Source organism: Corvus kubaryi, unplaced genomic scaffold (assembly GCF_017639235.1).
Source record: "Corvus kubaryi isolate FWS band 111438036 unplaced genomic scaffold, C.kubaryi_AGA036_p1.0 37308, whole genome shotgun sequence".
Classification (NCBI taxonomy): Eukaryota; Metazoa; Chordata; class Aves; order Passeriformes; family Corvidae; genus Corvus; species Corvus kubaryi.
Genome location: NW_024581096.1, coordinates 5,820,797 through 5,841,565, shown reverse-complemented (window position 1 = coordinate 5,841,565; position 20,769 = coordinate 5,820,797). Strand labels below are relative to the sequence as shown.

The window sequence follows — 20,769 nt, the reverse complement described above, 5'->3', positions numbered from 1 at the left end:
GACGCCTCTTTTAAGAAGAGCAAACTTAGACCAAAAGATAAGGATGCAAATATTTGGTCATTGTATGAAAATGTTGCTGGATTTCTGTGTGAGTTCTATTTTGGCTTACCTGTTGTGCACGTGATTTGAACATCGATACTGGAAGCTGCTATGGCAAGTGAGCAAGTTAAAACATACAATTTCATCTGGGCAGTTTTCTGCAGTAAACTAGGAAAGCCAGTAAATTATGCTGTGCTTTAGATCACTTACTAACAATTACATAATACAGTTTTTAATGTCACATTAAACCTATATGGTTTGTTTCTCTAATGATGTTCTCAGTGTTTGACAATGTTTTTTTGCGTATGAGATAGGAACGTACAGCTCAACAGAAAATGTGTTTGCTCCATGTCTTCCCCAGTCTCCAGAGAAGTAGGGTCTCAACCCTTCAGCTAATTATTTCACAGCTGTATCTCTTTAAATGTGTTTTAACTTGTGTTTACATTATTTTATTCCCAAAGGCCTTTGGCAAGACTATTTAAGCTGCTGGTTTCTGAAACCCTGATTTAGTGAAAAAAAATTAGGTGTGAGTTCAATATGAAACATACACATAGTCCCACTGAGCTGAATGAAAACTTTAGGGCAATAGGGCAAAGCCGATATTGAGTATGCTTTGGTCCCCGAAGAAGATGCTAGATCCTTGATCCATACCCACTGGCAAAATGCTGGGGCTTAATGGGCATTCTTAGCATCCAATTTCCTTGTTCCACATCCCCAGCTATATCCTTAGGAGTATTTAGGACACCACAATAGCCAAGTCAGCTCAATAAACATCCCAGTGGGACCATGGTGTGGCTCACCTGTACTGCCCAGTGCAGAGCTGTTTTGAAGTCCTTGTCCACCAGAGTTGGGTCTGCTCCCTTGTGCAGCAGAGTCTGTGTGTGCTGGGGTCTGTTGTGGAATGCAGCCCAGTGGAGTGAAGTCATGCCCTGTAAGCCACAAACCCAGAGGGCAAATTATTGTCACTCACAGGAGCACCCTTCAAGTCTTTAAGGGCTAGGCAGCCCTTAAGCCATCCAGGGTGGACAAACTCTTCCCTCGTCACCTTGATTTGAAATAGTAGCAGCTTCTGAATTAGTGGAGTCATCAGGGGGAACCAAGCAATTAGCTTTTTGGAATTATTATAGAAAATGGATACAAACACAAATGCTACCTCCATACATGCCTATAGCCTGTTATAAAAAACCTGTGGTGAGGGCAATGATGGCTGGGAGACAGTTCCTCACTGCTCAGCTTGGATCCTGTGAGAAAAGCCTGGTTTAGACTGGTGCTTCAGCATTACACAGAGTGATGTTTATGTTTTATCTTATCTTTGATCCAAAATAAATATCATAAGCTAGTATTGCAGCTGGCACTAGTCAGCAAGCTAAAGAACTGACAGAGTGATGTCCACAAAAAAGTCACAATATAAACATTTTATATTTACTCTTCAGGGAGAAAACAAAGCAAATGGTAAGGTATTCACCTGCATTTTCATTCCATCTTAACTGCATCCAATCAGTCTTAGATCAGAGAATTCTTGGCCTATATTTGCACCTTCAGCATTGTTACACACACCTATCTTTTACTCTGTATCCATAAGGATTAAGATTCTCTGTATAAATTTAGTCATTCATTGTGCTTCTAAAAAATTGCTGGTGTTTTTCAGGTGTGGTAACATTTCACTTTGGGCAGGTGTTGTTTTCTCTCTTACCAGAAAAATGCATTTCAAGGGTCTTGTCTGATTTCCAAAAGGATAAGAAGCATTAAAAAAAAAAGGTTGAGTGGAAAAGCAATTAAAACTTGAAGTAGAGCACCATAAAGCTGACCGGTAACAACCCAGGTAAAGTATGAGCTGTATTGATGCAGACAGCTTATCAGTGCATTAAAGTGGAAGTTATTTGCAGTGATTTTCTGACTAAAAGCTTGAATGCCTTTACATTCATTTCTCTCAATCATCACGTATCTTGTAAGACTTTTAAGTTCCCATGTGGCTTAAGTATGGGTGATAACACAACAGAGCAGTTGAATGAGAGCAGTTTTGGTTTTACTTAGCGTTTGCAAAGCTTAATCATGGGGGTTTCAGTTTTGTGAAACCAAAATTGAGGGTAAACTCCTGCACCAATGAAATTAATGGGAGCTCTGACATTGATGTCAGTAGACATGGGTGACTTAGTACTGCTGATGGACACACATTATCTGTGAGTGCCATTATCTACAAGGCTTCAGTGATTTCCAGCTGGGAAATGAGTACTTGTCACTAGTCCTGGAGAGCAGAAAAATCCCTGAAGAAGGAGAAACTACGGTTTCTTTCTGTCATCCTTTCTCAGTCTGTTGGTACGGCCAAAGAAAAAATCCTTGAAAAATCAACTTTCTCTCTGTTTCTACTGCGGTAGCCAGCAGAATGAGCTGTAACATAGAATGTAAAACTGCTGATAGTTTTCAAAGATCTCTATAGTACAGTGATAAAACTCAGCGAGGTCAGTAGCAGGTGCTTAGTGTAAAAATACAAGAAACAAGGCTTGACAATATACTGCCACCTAATATTTGGTAATTAGACTAAAGAATTCCTATGACAACCAGCGCTTCAGAGGGTAATGATGCATTTTCTGAAAAAGTATTTATTTTCATTTTCTTTGAAACTATTGCCTGATAATTTTTATAGATGTCCCCATATTTTCACATGCAAGAATCCCAGATCAGTTAATAATAATTCTCGTTTCATTTCCATGCAATTTATGATACCATGGGTTTATATCATCCCTCTGTAGTAGTTGCCAAGCTGAAAGTCCTATTATAGTTAGTTAGTTTTAGTTAGCTTGCCTGTGTAAGGAAGTTGCTCTAAAACTATTATCATCTTTGTAGTCCTTTTCTTGTATATCTTTTTTCAGTTTACTCTTGTAGCCATGTGGCTGCACCAAGGATTCAGAGAGAGCTTCCTGTTTTCTTCTCCATTTCCTGTCTGATAATTGGTACATTCCACATGTCCTTTCGGAGCGCCCAATTGAGCAAAGAGCATTGAGCTGTTTGTAGCAGCAGCTCACGTTTGTAGGCTTTCTGCAGCAGGCAATGACTGCCTAGCCCACAGCATTTGTGCATAGTGCTACCACCTTGGAGTGGCATCCGCTGGTAGATACACTACTGCTTGTAAGTGGAAGCATGAGAGTGATATCAGAACTGTCAAAGCTGAAGGTCCAGCAGAATACAAGAGGTGAGACAGCCAAACAATTGCACATTCATACAAAATAAGGAGCAGTAGGGGACATAAAAGGACAAAACCCAAGAAATGGGAATGTGAGAAATATAGTGTGACACTTGTTTTGTTCAGATTCAAGGCTTTTACAGGGAATGTTTCTTCACATTGTCATCTCACAGGCTTAACTAATAAACCCACAGAAAGACACAGTTGTGGAAGCTATGAAACCTCCAGGTGTATTTCTTACTGTTTACGTGTTCATGCATTCCTCAGGGTGTTTTTCTCAAGTGTCAGATGAGAAAACAGAAGTGTTTTACTTATGCCAAGAGAACAGCTCTATTAGTTTCAAACATTTAGGAGGATCCACATTTTTCGGAAAACATGAGTATTCAGGGCTTAGTACTGACACTTGAACAAATATATTGTCAGCGCCAAATGACAATGAGATGGACTAAAAGTTCCAAATTGCATGTAGCAGTGCATTACAGCAAAATATTATGAAACAATGATCCACAGTTCCACGCAATTCATTAGCAACATATTTCTACAGCAAGACAAAGCATATATATCTGGTTTAGGGTGTTGTGAGCAGGTTCTGCAACTTTTCAGTGGATAAGAAAGAGGACAAATTAACAGCCCTCTGGCCATTCTGGCGCTGTGGAAAAGATACACATTCTTGAGCAACTGTTAGAATGAAGAGAAACATATGAAAAGACACTCAGAATCTCTCTTGTGTCTTGGCTTCTCTCTTTGGAGAAAAACATGGGAAGTTAACACTCTCCTATGTACGCTATATATACATGCAGGACACGATTTCATATGGAAGACAACAGCACAAATTTTTGTGCTTCCATGACTGTTCTGTGTAATGCTGGCTCTCTGATCAAGGATCAAGGAATCATAGACTGGCTTGGGTGGGAAGGGACCTTAAAGATTATCTGGTTCCAACCTGCCTGCCATGGGCAGAGACACCTTCCACTAGACCAGGGTGCTCAGAGCTCCGTCCAGCTGGGCCTTGAACACTTATGATTGGTAAAGGTGAAGATTTGGTCCAGTGTCTAACTTCAGAAGAATCAAGGGCAATTATTGTCTTGACAAATGATTTAAGAGATGGATTCAAGGTACCTCATAGATGGCTGAATACAGAGAAGGTTTATTAGCCTACAGGTACATAGTGTATAGAAAGAAAAATGAGATAGTACTTTGCAGAGTTCAGCAAAAGCGTTATAGAAATTTTTGGTAGTGTGAAGTCCCATTGTAAAATTGAATGGCTTCTATGCCCTCAATTCAAGGGATTGTGACTTGAAGCACAAGCTCACTCACCTCATTGTCCTGATGATTAATTTCACTAAGATTTGACTGCTGCAGAAGCACGCTCAGAAGCCTGTGGAAGCAATGATATAATCAGTGTGCTGTACTCCTGACTAAACCTGAAAAACTGACAGTTTTTTAAAAACCAAAATGTGCAATTTCATGAAAAATCAGTATTAGTGACGGGCACAGGTCAGTATCTTACTTTTGAGCTTTGTCATATGAGAAAAACAAATAGGACTTTATGGCTTATGGTAACAAGAGAAGTTTGGAGCTTGGAATCAAAAGAAGATCCACTCGGAATAACTCCTATGCTGATTGCCAGGCTAGAATCAGAATGTATAATACTATACGTGTGTGTAGTTTTTGGTAGCTTAGCAATTCACTGTCAACCTATTTTATAATGTCCTAAAATAACAGAAATGCCAGCTTCTGTAAGGATTTTTCACTCTGTTTAAATCTCAGAATAATGTGATGTAGTGTACACAATTGTGGGTGTGTGGGTGTATATGTATATAAGCATGCTTGCTGGATGTTTACACACACAAACCCCAATATTTTACAAGGCCTTACAGTATGTCTGCTGGAATAGGGCCATTATTATGGCATAAAACATAGAAATGCATGTGTTCACATTTTACAGAATATTGGACTACAAACACTCCCCTCTGGTGGAGGGAACAATAAAGTATGAACGAAATATTATTCAAGCACAATATTTTTAACACTTCATGGATTTTGATTTTCTTTTCCTTTTGGTATCTTGTGAAGATGTTCTGAAATCACTATAGGTTTGGCAAAGATGGCTGTATTTTATAGTAGGATGCGAAGTGTTTGGATGATGGATGTGGCTGGACGATGGAAATGAAAAACACTATCCAGTCACATGCTGTAACAAAGCCAATCCTAACATGAATGTACAGTTCTTATGATTCCAGCAAAAGGAAGGATGTATCCTCAGTGGATCATTGTGCAAACCTGTGGCTCACCTGAAAGTGTGAATTTGCTATAAACCTTCACAAACTGGACATTAAGAACACATGCTGTTTAGCAAGGAAAGTAAAAGATGATGAAGAATAAAGGAAGGAAAGCTGATAAATGTAAAGGTAATGCAGAAACGAATGTATCCTGCATTTATTCCCATGCAGAGGAGACTGAATGAAAATCTTTTGCTGCTTTTTATCTTCAACCACTTCCAGTGTATTTTCTGGATTGAACCGTGCTTAGGTGTGTGCATTAGATGAAGCTGAGAATGCTGCATGTCAAATTTGTTCTTCCCTACAGGTAACAAAGAACTAGATATGTAAATCATTCAAAAGAAGATATTTACAGTTGCTTAGGGATGATTTTGGTAATTCTGCAGGTGAAAATTTTATCTATAGGTAACATCTTCCTCAGGTGTTCAGAGTCCAAATTTAGGGTTTTTATAAAGCAGAATGAAGAGGGTGATGATTGGGCAGATCCCAGGATAGGGATTTTGCTTTGATTTCAAATCCATTTGTGTATGGATACAAATTCTTCTAGAAAAGAGGTGTTACACCTCCTTTTCTAAATTGAGTCATATTATAGGAACTCTGAAAAGAATGACACTAGAATTGTTGTGATTGGTTTCGTAAAAGTTTGTAGAAGTGAAGAAAGATTCTGTGGTCATTTAGCAAAATTACTCAGAATCTCAGAAATTCAGTGTCTGAAAACAGGTCTTGGTAAACATCGACTAGCGAGGAAAACGAAAGTGAGATATCATGCTTGTAAAGCCCATTTATCACATAGTTTTATAATCTGATACAGGGCTCTGTGGTTCAGCTCCAGATATGATCAATGAAACCACTGTGTGTGAAAGAAATCTAATTATTTGACTAGAATCTTTATCACTGATAAACTTTGATTCCGTTACATCATTAGACCATTATGGCAACTTAAGTGCTACCATTTAAATATGTAGATATCCAACCATGCAGCTGAGGTTTCTCTGATATCTACTCTTAAAGGCATAGATCAGCAATTGATTCTCCTTCCACCTTGCCTGTTAGGCTCCATAGAAAGCACTGGAGCACATAAATCAATTATCAAATCGATACATGAACTGTCTCTGTCTTTCCATGCTGCATCTAGCATGTGAGGTTGCAGCAGTGGACTGCCAGCTTTCAAATATAGCTGCAAAAGCATTTCATAACTGGCCATTGGATATTCTCTTTAGGCAATGACATAGGATTCAAGGGAGTGACAACAACCATGGAAAAGCCTCCTCCCGTCAGTGCTCCAGGCCTGTGTCTGGGCATGGGGCAAACCCAGTGGGAATAGAGAGGAAAACCAAAACTGTGTAAAGCAAAGAAAGATCTACCTGTATCTATGGAGAACATGAAAAACATTCAGGGGAGCCAGGGTGCTCCTGGTAGAGTAGATTAATGTAGTGTTCCCTTTCAAGTAGCAGCATGTGTGGTGTCATACAAACATTCTCTTCTTTCTGTGTTGGCTTTGTTTAATGATAGTGACCTTTTTTTTTGCAGAAATCTCAAATTATTCCCTTCAAGTGATGCATGAAAAGCAAAGATAATGTGGAAAATGAATAAAACTATAAAAATAGGCTGGAGAACAAGATCAGCAGAAATGGCCAGATGTCTGGGCTGGTCCGATATGGTTACAGCAACAAAATTGTAGACTCAGTGATTAAGTCACATGAACATATTGCATGTACTGAAAGTTTTACGTATTTCTAATGTCTTCCTTTGTGGATACAAAAATGCTGCTAGCAAGGATTTTCTTGCTGTTTTCTAAGTCCGTGAGAGACTTTTCTCTCTCACAGGAGATAGTAGCAGAGTTCTGTAAACAACCAAACTCCTGCAACCCTGAGAAGCCGTGTTTATGGTACAGTAGAAAAATATTTTGACAATGGATGTTTTAGGATTTTAGCCAATCACCCCCAAGGGGTGGCTGATCCTTGTCCAATTAGATTATGAAGAAAAAAGTCTATAGAAGAGTTTGTAACATAATTAAAGAAATCAATCATGCTGCACACTTCCTGCCTGCTGGATCTTCTCTCCTTCTCCCTATGGCTGTGGGACACAGTAATATACCCTAGGGCATTTTAATGTTCCTATACCTTCAGGCATGATTTACTTAGGGGAGATTTTTGAGTGAATTTGTTCAAATGTACAAACCAAATTTATTAAACCTTCCTATTGTCACAGGCTGGAATCAGACAAAGAGAATATTTCTTAAGAGTTCTTGTGAAGACACTGTAGCTGTTACTCTACCTTCAGTAGCAGTAGTTAAAAATGAGCCAGACCACCAATCCTTAACTTCCCCTTAATGGGAGGGGTTTTCAGAGAGATTGTCTTGTGGAAAACTTTTCTCACATTTACCATGCTACTCAGAGGAGAAGTCCAGAGAAGAAGTCTTGAAATATTTCATGTGGGTAGGTGACAGAAAGGTAGTTGGGCAGGGGAAACACAGGGGTTCAACCTCTGTTACCAGCTATTGCAATCTTAAACCAGGCTCCTCACTTTACCTGGACATCGACCTCTGGTACACAAATATTGTGCAATGTTTTTCCTCCTCTCTACCTGCTTCATGGTAACCACTAAACAAAGATGCAGGTCACAAGTGTAGCTGCCACAACTATTATTCCTAATGTGGGGTCTCCTTGGGTTGCTGGCTACCTGTGAGATTCAGCCAGCAAAAGGTGTGGGAGCCAGGCACATACCTCACATCAGGCTCTGCGGTGGCAGCGTGCAGTGGCAACCTCCCGTTCTTGTCAGGTATGTTCTGCTTAGCACCATTCCTGAGCAGGCTGACACAGCCTTCTAGCCAGCCCTAAAAAAGAAATTAGAGCATATCAAAGAGGAAAGTGAAATGTGTAAGGCCAGATCTTTTCTTGTTGGTGCTGGCATTCGCATGTGACTGTAGCCATTTCTGGCAGCAGAGGAACTGGACTTTTTTTCCTCAGTAGAGGGTTCTCAGCACTGACAGTAGTTCCCCTTTGTAGTCTGGGTCTCAAACTATGTTGGTTGTTCATTTCTCTGAAAAGGTGTTTCATTTACACAGTATTTTGTTTGTTTGCTTTTGTTTTTTTTTTTCCCTGCAGCTGTGGCAAGCACTAACAGTGTGTAAAAATCTGGTAATTCCTGTATCGCTAGCAAATACTACACATATTCTTACATGTGAATTCAATCATGCTAGATCAAACCAAGAACATGAGCACTCAATCTCATTTCATTTGTGAGATTTTAGCAGGGATGGCAAATCAATGATAAAAAGCCTTAGAGTGTGGTCTTATAAATGTTGTTGCAGAAGTTTGTATTAGCGGCAATGCTAGACTGAAAATAGCACCAAAACATCTGGGATGAATCAGTTCTTGGACTAAAACCTTCTATTGATCACCTCCACATAAAAGCAAGTAAACAGTCTGGTTGTGACTGCATGAATCTTTCAGCATATACTTAAGTCTAAACAAAATCAAGCATGAGTTTAAGTGTTTCGTTAAAACCTCAGCAGGCAATTGATAAAGATCATTCCCTCCCATATGAGCTATTTTGGATTGGCATTATGAGCATTTCTGGGGCAAATGTGGGGAATGGTGGAATCAGAACATCCCTGTTGGAGTTCTTGGTGGAAGTACAAGGCCACCAAGTCCCACACGCAGTCTTGACTGTGCAACTCTCCTGAACTCATTTGTTTGGACAGACATCACAGCTGAATTCTCTCTGGACCTCTGGTTACATCTCTCAGAGAAACAGAAATGGAAATTTAGAAGCCTGGGTGGTTTAAATCTTTTCCAGTCTTTTCTTTTTTTCCAAAGAACATTTTTTCCCCTCCAGGAAAAGAGGAAGGAAAAAAGGAGCATGACACTTATTATGGGATTTTTTAAAAATATCTCGCAGAGGAAATGTTTGTTCTCAAGTAAGTGGGGCATGATCCTTGCACTGGATGGGACTGCCTGTTTTGTTATTTTCTACATTTATTTTCTGGCTGAATATTGCATAGCTAAGCAGGAACATTGTTTTTGTCCTGAATTTTCAGGAAGGAACTAGGTGCAAGGTATGTCATTTAATTAGGCTGCCACAGTGTCTGTTTAAATGGGCTGGCAGTCATCCAGCTTAACTCATACTATGCAGCATGGCTGGACACTCCTTCCTTTCTGTCCGATTAATAACGGAAGCCCAATCTGCTCGGCTAACTTGGTCCCCACTCTCTCTCTGAAACCTGAATTACCTCCCGCAAGGAGTAGAAGACTAAGGAGAAGAGACTTGTTGCTTCAGACAGATTCTGAAGTACAATTCCCTTCCCAAATGTCTCGGTGGGATGTCTGCCCCTCCTGCCACTTGCATGTAGGTTGATCAGGGGACTGGATTGTTTATGATCTGAACAAGTGCCCCAGCACCTGCAACACCCTGAACTTCAGTTCTCAGCCTGGCCATCCAAAGTCCAGGACCACAGCGAAAAGAAGCAATGCCCTGGTTCATGTGGTGTGCAGGAACACATGCCTGCTGATCACCAGAATTTGAGACAGGAAAGCCCTCACCTGAGCATAAATATCTAATGCTGACTATGCAAGGGGGAGAAGTCAATCTGCCTATTAAGAGGGAAATTTCCAGTGCATAGAAAAAATTTTTTCTTGTGACATCCTCATATCATGCACTGATTTTACAACCCAAAAGAGAAAGGACACTCTGACAGGAGTATCTGACAGGAGTCCTCATCCTCTTGTAACAATCATTGCTCCAGGTCTGCATTGCAGTAAAGTTTCAAAACCAATTCCACTGTTGTCTAGAACTAAATGTCTTGCACTTTTGTTTTTCTGTAGTATAAGCAGAAATCTTATTTGGTCTGCACATTTACTCCCTTCCTCCATCTTTGTCCCCCAAGTCTTGGTACCAAATATGTTGCCAGAGACAGACTGGTACGTCCACAAGCATCTTGAGTATTAATATTGGCTCCCATCTTCAACAGAAGCTTCACTGTATCAACCTGGCGTCCTGACACAGCATGCATCAAAGGTGTGCAACCTGGGGAAGAGAGCCAAATTTATTTTACAATTTTGTTTTGTCATGTTTATAAGATACAGTTTGTTATTTTCTAATGTTAACACTGGCAAGTTAACAAATCCTTTCTCTGACAACTGTTCAATAGTTGTACTCAGCTTTTTTTAGACAGGAAGTAACTGCTATGCCAGTCACTGACCACTGATTTTAAAAAGAGCATGACTATATTAGCAAAAGCTTTGCCTCATTAACTGTGCTTTTGGAGGGAAAAGTGCTTTTCTGTTCCCAAAATGAACTTTTGGTTTTGTACACCATTCTGGAGGCTAATATTCTTCAGAATGACTAGTAGACAGATGGTACTTGTCTAATTTTCTCAAAACCCAGCTTCATTCTGTCTGTGTATTCAAAAGACTTACAAAATCAAGCGGTGTCCCTTGCAAAGGTATAAAAGTGTGAGTTGCCCTTTATGCACAGAAAACTTAATTTGAAGTCTGGATTTGGTCTAGGACATTTTATTTCCTGTTTTGATAAGAACTTTTTTTAATATCCTGCAAAAATTTTCAGTTTTGTAAAACCCCTGAAATCTACATTTAAACCTAATAATCAAATTTCTTCATGAAGTATAGTATTTAATTACTTCCTTTTCCTTCCATTCTGTTAACTGCTGAAAAACGGCAAGAGATTTTCCTGCAGAATCTGAAAAAGCAATTTAAAATTACTAAGCTGGGAATAAACATGATTATTAGAAACTATAAGACTATTAGAAACTTCATATATAGTTGAAGTATAATTATTCTTACTGGACTCAATGAGATTGCTGAGGAAATGTGCTACTCAACCTGAGGTCATGCAGAGCCTGACAGAAGTGCAAGATATGAGCTGTATGTTTTGTGTTGCAAAACTGGTCTTTAGTTACATTTGCATGGACAACCTAGGAAACAAGTTAATTCTGGAGCTGAATACTTCTGTTTGCTGACCAATCCATCTCCACCTACTCCACCCACCTTTTATACCTAGTCTCTCCCATTAACAAACTGGACTGGGAGCATTTTGTCTTGAGTAAATTTTCCCTACTAACCAGCAGATGTTTTAAAGATAACAGTTAGAATGGCTTGTTTAAAGTGTAAGAAAAATTGGTAGCTTGGTAGAAGCTGTTAAAGATTAGAAAAGACAGTGTTCATAGAAGAACACTGCAATTAAAAAGAATTTTTTAAGAATTTAGAAAGGCCTTTATAAGAAACTGCAATTAAAAAAATACTTCTGACAAAAAAAAGGTTATTCTTGAGAACAGCCTCCAGAGGTCTGTGGTTCTTATTCACTTAGGAAACAGATGCATAGAAAACCCAGCCAATGTACAATAATTTGTAATAACATTAAATAGTAACTTGAACACAAAATGAGCACAGCCTGACAGATAAAACAGATCATTTAGATCATTGCAGACTGTATAACCAATCATTTGGCAAAATGATTCATACTTGACAAAACCATTCATACTGTGACTGTACACCTACTGTAACCTTTGCTTTAGAGATGTGCAGAATGTATGTCATTTGGCATTGGTAAAAACATTCTTTTTCCTCCCCTGAAATGCCAACAGTTTCTCAGCATTTCCCTAAATAAGATGAACTAAATTAATGGTAAAGTACTCTCTAATTATAGCAAAACAGCTTATTTGTAATCATATAAAAATATCTTACAATTATAGGGGGAAGGAATTATCCAAACTGTGCATTTCCAGTGGATGTTCCAACGAATAACTCAAATTTCCCATATTCTGCTACTAAATATAATTTGTTGAACACAAAAATCATAATAAAAAAATGGAAAGTTTAATTGCAAGCTGAAGCAACAGATCTCCTGAGAACAAGTTCGGCTTTTATTTACCCTCTCTGTCACAAGACTCCAGGATGGAAGGATCCTCTCGGATCACTGCAGTCAGGGTGTTCACATCCCCATTAGCTGCTGCTTGGTAAACCACAGCCAAGTCGATCTCTTCTGCTGCATCAGCTGCAGAGAAGGAGCACGTCCATGAGTAAGCAGAGAGCAAGTACAAGCGATAAATAGTGAAAATTATGACACTTGTTTAAATGGCTGAGTAACTTGGAGTGGAACAAAGTGTATCTAAACAGCACTGTGGTTTTTGTTAGTCATCTGAAACTTGCTTTTCATCATAACTTCTTCCAAAAACTTTCCAACATAGACACTCAAAGGACTTAAGAAAAATTCTGGAAAGTTTCCACTTCTTGTAAGAAATCATACTAATGTAACATGACTTGAGAAAAAAATGTAATAACGGAACTAGCTCTTAGTATTTCTGGCTGCACTTCTATGAGATAGGATGAAATCAGGACCTAGGTGTTTTCAGTTTCAGTGTTATTCTTGCACCAGTCAGAAGACTGAGGCTTTTCACTTCCCTGCAATGTCCAAGGGAATTCTCTTCTTGGGAGAGTAAGCTTCTGGCAGCAGTGGTTTGTGTTGATAATTCCTGCAAAAAGGAAAAGTGGACTATTGCTTTGAACCCAGGAGAGGTTTATTTTGTCTGGCAGCTACAGTGTAAGTTATTATTTAAAGCAGATGCCTTGCAGGACCTGTTCTGGAACCTTCCTCAGACTTTTCTTTCTAAGGAAATAATAGCGATGTTCTCTTTGCTTCTTTGCTTTTCACTTCTTTTCAGACTGGTCATCCCATGCTCCACATGCTTCAAGTGGACCTCTTAACTCTAGGAGTCAAAAAGTAGATTTTTTGGTGCAGGGTCAAATCAGATGTTATGGTAAAATGCTCTAGATATGTACTGTTGGTCAGAAACAGTCTTATGTTTCTGATCCCTATTAACTCGAAAAGAAGTACAGCTGCAGTGAGCTGTACTGTTCACAATGGCTGAGGGTCTGTTCAGGTCTAACCCCAGATGCCTCCAATGCTCAATCACTGTCCTGACCCTTGTGGGGTGGGAAGGAGAACCAGAAAATGGTAAAATTGGTGGGTTGATATAAGAACAGTTTAATAATTGAAATAACACATCATCATCATCATCACAACAACAACATAATCATTAATAATTCCAATAAAAGGAGAGAGAGAGATGAATAAAACTGAAGAAAGGCAAGTGATGCACAATACAGTTGCTTGCCACCTGCTGACCAACTCCCAGCCTGTCTTCCTGCAGCTCCCCCCATTTCACACCCTGGCCATGTTGGTCTGTGTATGGAATATCCGTTTGACCAGTTCAGGTCAGCTCTCCTGGCCATGCTCCTCCAGCCTCTTGAGCACCTGATTGCTGCAGAGCACAGGACACTGAAATGTCCTGGATTTAGGGTGAGCACTAATTAGGAACAACTAAAACTGCACTGTGTTGTCAACATTAGTCTCTTACTAAATGCAAAATACAGCACTGTATTGGCTGCTAAGAAGAAAATTAACTGTATTCCAGGCTACACCAGGACAGGGTCAGAGCTTTAGAACATATTACTTGTCCAGCCACTGCACTACCTTGTTAGCTGGAGAAAATGCCTAAATCACACTAGGGAGTTGATCAAAGGAAAGACAGATTAAGTGACTGTTGACTTATCTGTACTGTCAAATTGTACTGTACAAATCTGTACTTCTGCAGATAGCATGACTCTGTAAGCTGTGCAAAAAAGGTGAGATAGTTTAAAGAGCACTTGAAAAGTTAGTATAAAGCTATTAACCATAATCAATTATATTTGTAACACATTGGTAGAAATTATATTTTAAACATTGTCATTATATTTTTTAGTGAAAAAGGATCTTTAAATATTAGCCACACTACTCACGTTGTGATCAGATGTTGTCTCAGATGAACCTGCATGAGCTCTATGCTGGGCTTTACAGCCTAGCCTAATTCTCCACATGACCTTCTCTCACTGGGTGCAATCAGCACTCTGGACTTCAAAATTTGGCTGCCATGGAAACACAATCAGCTCTTACCCTGCAATAGGTTAGTCTGTCAAAGCTGGAACTCTATTTGTGGGCTTGGGAGAATTAAAAAGCTGATGTTAAATCTGCCTTTGTCACAGATTTCCTCTCCGTTGCTCTTCAACTAAAGAGAATCTAATTTATTTTCTTTCTTCTAACTGGTATTTTAAGTTACACACCTCATTAAATTTGTGAACAAAAATGTTAACTTGATTTTTATTCTGTTGATGGATCTATTGCTAAGGTAACTGTTCATTTGGCTCAGAAGGTTTGTCCTGTGGGCCTGGGAGATGCAGAGAGATGAGAAGTCATTGCCTCTGGAGAGTCATCATCAGTGACCAGTACATGAAAAAAAGAAGTGACTTTATCACCAGTCCAGTTAATATATTTCCTTATTATGTCAGACCTGAAGATGCCTCTCACAATTGGTACACTCAACAAAAACATATTAATGACAAGCTCAGGTCTGAGTGGTTGATTGCTTGTGTTGCGCCTCTTGTCCAGTCTCTGGAGGTACCAGGGTGTGCCAGCCATGAGCACTGGCACAGCTCCTCTCACGGCCGCTGTTGTGTACAGCTGTGCAGGTTTTGTGTGGGTATGGTACAGAGAAGATGCTGCTGGCAGTGGGAAAGAAATCTTTAGATGGGCTGAGGCAGACAGTGAATCAAAGGGGCCCTCACCTCCTTTGATGTATTACATGTGTAAATTTTGTACTCTTTTTTTGCCTTGTAAGTACTGTAAAGTATTCCTATTGTGAGTCAGGAGCAGAGAAATCCAGCCACAAAAGGAAAATCTCCATCTCCTGAGCAGAGCAGTTGCTTACCTGGAGGGTGCTGTGGCAGGAAGATGAGGACAAGGGTGCGCTCCTTCATGTGGGTCTCTGAGTATCTCTGCCCTTCTTCCCCTAGATAAAACCAAGACACCTCCCCTTTGCTTGTGCTGGGCTCAGTCTGCTTTCCCCAGAGCAATTGTCCTTTTGTATGAGGAGAGGAAGTAAAACATGGATGGATGGATGGATGGATGGATGGATGGATGGATGGATGGATGGATGGATGGAGTGATGGATGAATGGAGTTTTGCCCCTGCCCCTTCTTGCAGAACACAGGCTCCCTTCCTGTGAAACGATGGTGGCATGAAGGCCACAAAGATTCACACTTCCCCACCCATGAGTCCTAGCTGCCAGAGCAAGGAGATGCAGGTGGAGCTGGCTGTCACCCTGCTGGTGAGGGAGCCTGGGCCAGGAGGAATGGATGAGTGCCCATGTTGTGCATCTGAATAAAGAAGACTGACACAAATTCCATTTCTGTAGGGTGACACAACTTCAAGTGGGGTGTCTTTAACATGGCCTGTATGACTTTGGATGGGGAGTGAGAAGGAAGACAGATAAATGGTCTTCTGATGCTTCACATGACAGGAAGCAGAAAATGCTGGGAGAGCTTGGATGTCGTTTGTGCTGGATGCACTTGGCTCCAGGTGAACAACAAGACCATTTCATCTTCCTCCAGCTTACCCTGTCAAGGAATGAAGAAGTATGGGTGCAAAGCTAGTAACATTTATTTTTGAAGACACCTTCCTGGGCAGAAGAGGAATGGTTCAGAGAAGGCAACAGTGAAGTACTGAGTACTTGTGTCCCCTGCTGTGAGCTTACCCTGCTGGGAGCTTGGCTGTGGCTGGGGCACAAGCACCATGTGGCATAAAAGGATTGTGAACAGCCAAATGCCTGACTCTTCACCTTCTAATGTGGTAGAGTTATTCCATCATTATCTTGCTGTTCTATAAATGCCAGTAGATACTAGTCCCATTTCAAATACATTTTACATTTTATTTTGGAGAATTGCTATGCTACTGGGGAAGCTGTCAGATTCAGAAAGGCAGAAGTTCCATTTAGGAGCTTGTGTATAGAGAAAAGCAGGGGAGAAACTGCAGGCTGACAGTAGTGGTATAGAAAGGTCTGGAAGAAAAGACTAAATGACATACAGGGTGGTACTAAAATCCTCAGAAACAATCAAAGTTAAACACCAATCTATCTGAAATAAGCTGCAGTGTTTTAAGAATGCATCATTTCTTCAAGGCAAAGTAGTTTTCTTTTGGTCAGAAAAGGGGGTATATAAAAAGAGATACAGAATGATCACAGGATTCAGAGCAATGAAATTGTGCTTCTCATGACATTAATTCTCCTCTGACTGTACTATGGAGAATGCATGTTTTACACAATTTGTGATGTTGCCTGATGTGTTGTTTTGCAAAGTGTACAACAGAGGCACATAAGTGCATGCTTTCTAGAGCATTGGATTTTTAAGTTCTAAATGAATTTGCTGGAGCTTGGTGTACATGCTCTTGACAATGGCTGATTTAGGACTTGCTAAACCACAAGATATTAAAAACTGAAGATGGGAATATAGGATAATTCACGTTCACTGGGAAGAAGAAATATTTAGGCATGTAACCCTCTATCTCATAATCCCTCTTGTCTCTGCCACTAGCCAAAGGCCATACGTGATTTCCTACACCTTGTTGTCAGGATACAATACTGGGTAGTTTATTTGTTTTCAGCATGTCAGTGTCAAGGGTCAGCGGGAGGTGGATGAGTGCAGTTTTTGAAAACTGTAACTTACTCCCTGCTATTGTGTTTTTATTGAGCACTTAACAAAGCAGTAATCCCTGTGTGTGCCTGGCTGTGCATGCACCAGGCCTTTGTCTAGCTTCTCTGTTTAATTGGTAAACATTTGAAGCCAGGAACAACACACATTTATTTAAACGGCACCAAGCATTTAGGAGGGAAGGGGTTTCTGGTGCTGCTTGCCTTCTGTAAGTCCCACCCATATTGCTGTTACTATTGTAAGTATTATAAGATATTATTGAGCAGTACCATAAGACATCTTGCAAAGAGACTGTGTGATTTTCAAGTTTGGAATGCTGGGGTTTTATTTTCATTTGTAGTTGGGAGAGTCTTCTGATGTGTGGGATGGAGCAAAAAAGGTTTGGGAGGAGAGCGGAATTATTTTTTCAGACCAACAGAGAGTAATTTAGTGTATTTGAAAGATAGTTTGTATTATGCCATTGTTATAAGTTGCTGTAATGAAAGACATTCCCCTTTTCCTTGCTGAAAAAATTATGCCTGCTTAAATCAATAACAGACATTAAGATGATATTTAGACAAAATCCACTATATACTGTAAGTTTTGAATAGACCGTTCTTTGCATGGTAACCAATGAGCTCAGTATCCCATTACTGTGAGTTTTGTGCTCCTGCTCCCCATCCACCTCCCACGCAGCTAGCAGGGAAGGCAAGCAGTAAGTCACAAATCACCTAATGAGCAAGCATTCCTGCAGAGCTGGTGAAGGAGAGATGATGAATTTATACTGAAGAGACCTTTTGGCTGGGGAGTTGATGTAGGTGGAGACTGACATGGGGTGCAGATGATGCTGGATAGGAATTAGGATGGGTCAATGTGGAGAGTGGCCTGGCAGCAGGAAGGGGTGCAGATTAGGGGCAAGGGAAGTGACAGGCAGATGTTGCCTCCCACCTCTCTCCATTCTATCTGGATAAACTGGTTAGGGTCTGCAGTCTCCTGCATTGCTTTCTGCCCCCTAAACCATCTGAAGACTTGGCTTTTCCTTCCCCAGCCCTGGTGATATTCCAGCCTCATTCTTGGCACCACTTCCATTGGCTCCCTGGCAGCCATCCCGATGGCACTGAGCATGCAGGGTTTCCCCTCTGCCTCCCCGCTCTGAGCCCTACTGGGTTGGCATGTGGCATAGAGCATACTCATAGTGCAGCAGAAGCAGAGGTTGGAATGGCTGTTTGGAGCTGCAGAAGCTCAGTCAGCCCCACAAGTCTGTCCTGTTGGGAAAAGTGCTCCTTGCATCATTCACACATGATTTAGGAGTACCTGTCTCTATTCCTGCAGTACAGATCCCCCTTCTACCACTGCACTTCCCTTTCTCCTTTATACTTGCTGGTAGTAGTTTTTTCTCTCCTGTCCCTCAGTTTTACTTCCCACTAGTCCCCCACTACATGGGGGTCCCAGCTGGGTTGGTGTAAAGCAGTGCTCCCAAGACTTGCTCAGGCTTTGAGTGCTACTGTGGCTGAAAGGCAGCCATAAACCCACCACTTTATAGGGGCTGTATTCACTTTGGGTTCACCAGAGAACTGTAGGCAAGCATGAAATACAACCTGTGGCACCCGGCTGCCTAAAGGGCAGTATCTTGTCTTCCTCCTGCTTTCATCTTTTTTCCACACTCAGCCCCCTTTACTGTGGGGCCAGCGTGGCCAAGTCAGCTCGGATATTTTTCAGGTCTGCACTGCAAACTGTGGCCACTGCACACATACTGTTTGGTAAACCAGCTTAAGGAGAAATTTGTTGCAACATGCATAATCAGGAAACGACAGTGTCCTGCTTTGGGAACATAAAAGGAATGCTGCTACACTTGCAGTGGATTAAGCCATAAGACATAGAAGATTGTATTGGCAAATAAAGATGTGACATTTAACATTTAACTTCAAAATAGACAACAAAGAGACATTTTTATTTCCATACCAACCTTACAATGTAGAAAATCTTTATGTTGGGGATTTTAGTGATATCTTAAATTTACAATTATGGCAATACTCCCCTATACAGCTAAATTCCTAAAGCAAAGTATTTCACTTGTCAGCTTCTAGTCTTTTTAGTGTAGACTTATGAAAACCAGCTGTTCTTAAATTTTTTACTCCATTTTAAACTGCTCTGTTTGGTACTACTACAACTCTTTTTAATGTCTATAACCATAAGAAGACCAATATACAATCTAAAAATAAGTATATAGAATACATCTCTCAGTGCTAAGCATAAGAGTAGCCAGACACTGTTGCTATTCTGCTGAAAATTAAATTTTAGAAATCACTGTAGCAATAGACTGAAATATCCATCCAGTCTAAAACTGATGGAAGAAATTCCTTTACATGAAATCAAAATAAACCTGATCTTTCCCAAAAATTTATGTTACTCATTCTGTCAAGTAATCTCAGTATATTTGCATGGGACGCATTGGAGGACCATAGGATTTTGAAATTAGTAGCAGGTGACTTACCTTTGTGCTGATCAAACACCGATGAGGAACTGAAATCCATTGTGATCTATGTCATTATTTACAACCAGACCAGACAAATGCCAGCTCCAGGTTTTAAGGGCAGAATCTCATATATTACAGTACACAGTGAAACGATAGCTGTCACCAGTCCTCCTCTCAGAGAATTAAACTCGCTTTAGGGCTGCAGGTTGTAGGCAAGGCAAGAGCCTGACGGAAACATTATATTCTGTTATGGACTCTCTTAAAAACGTGCCCCTGGAAGCTTCTCTGAGATTCTGAAAAATGCCATGGCTGCAGCGAGTGGAAGTGCCTGCGCGCGGCTCGGGGATGCCGCAGCTCCCGCAGCCCAGCGGGGCTCCGCCAGCGGCCCGGGCTGGCACACGGAGCATGTGCAGAGCTCCAGGGGCCCAGCGGTCACCCGAGCTCGCCGTGCTGCGGGCCGCCGGTGCCCCGTGCTTGGCCACAGCCTTGCGGCCACGCTGTCCGCTCTGCACGTGCCTGAGCCCGGCTCGTGAAATGATGCATTCAGGCACCACCTGAGCGAGCACCAGCGCAGAGAACACAAATTCGTAGGGCCTTCCCACCTCAGTTTGGTATTACCCAGTTACACTTAGTTAAGGTACAATGACGGGACAATAACGGACAGCAAACTACTGCGGCTGAAGTGGACAGCCGCACAGTAGAAGTGTCAGCTACAACAGCACAGTGCAGCAGACACACAGTGCACAGCTGTGCTGGTTTGGGCTGGGGCAGCATTTATTTTCTTCAAAGCATTGGTATGGGGCTGTGTTTTGGATTTGCTGGAAACAGTGCTTATAACACCAGGATGTTTTAGCTCTCCCTGAGCAGTGCTCATGCAGTGTCAAGGCCTTTTCTGCTCCTCACCCCACCCCACCCCACCAGCAAGGAGGCTGGGGGGGCACAAGGAGTTGGGAGGGGACACAGCCAGGACAGCTGCCCACAAATGACTACATGGGTATCCCATTCCATATAGTAGCATGCTCAGCATATAAAGCCAGGGGAAGAAGGAGGAAGGAGGGATGTTTAGAGTGATGGCATTTGTCTTCCCAAGTCACAGCTGTGTGTGTTGAAGCCTTGTTGTCCTGGGGATGGCTGAGCACCTGCCTGCCCATGGAAAGTGGTGAATCAATCCCTTGTTTTGCTTTGCTTGTGCCTGCAGCTTTTGCTATTAAACTGTCTCTATCTCAGCCCATGAGTTCACTTGCTTTTACTTCTCCAATTCTCTCCCCCATC

General features: G+C 41.1%; 1 protein-coding gene across 2 annotated transcripts in view; it reads right to left on the bottom strand.

The window, feature by feature from the left end:
• The window catches only part of ANKRD55 (ankyrin repeat domain 55), a 47,031-nt gene extending 26,870 nt beyond the window's left edge, over positions 1-20,161 (bottom strand). Inside the window, exons 1-6 of one of the 2 annotated variants that reach the window (XM_042028327.1) lie at positions 19,516-20,161; positions 12,394-12,516; positions 10,400-10,530; positions 8,229-8,338; positions 4,538-4,598; positions 840-968 (exon numbers count right to left, since the gene is read on the bottom strand). In XM_042028327.1, the coding sequence (XP_041884261.1) occupies positions 840-968; positions 4,538-4,598; positions 8,229-8,338; positions 10,400-10,530; positions 12,394-12,516; positions 19,516-19,555 (594 nt within the window). In that variant the 5' untranslated portion in view covers positions 19,556-20,161. The remainder of the gene's footprint in view (positions 1-839; positions 969-4,537; positions 4,599-8,228; positions 8,339-10,399; positions 10,531-12,393; positions 12,517-19,515) is intronic. The other variant, XM_042028328.1, reaches the window with a different exon arrangement.
• Positions 20,162-20,769: the final 608 nt, after the last annotated feature.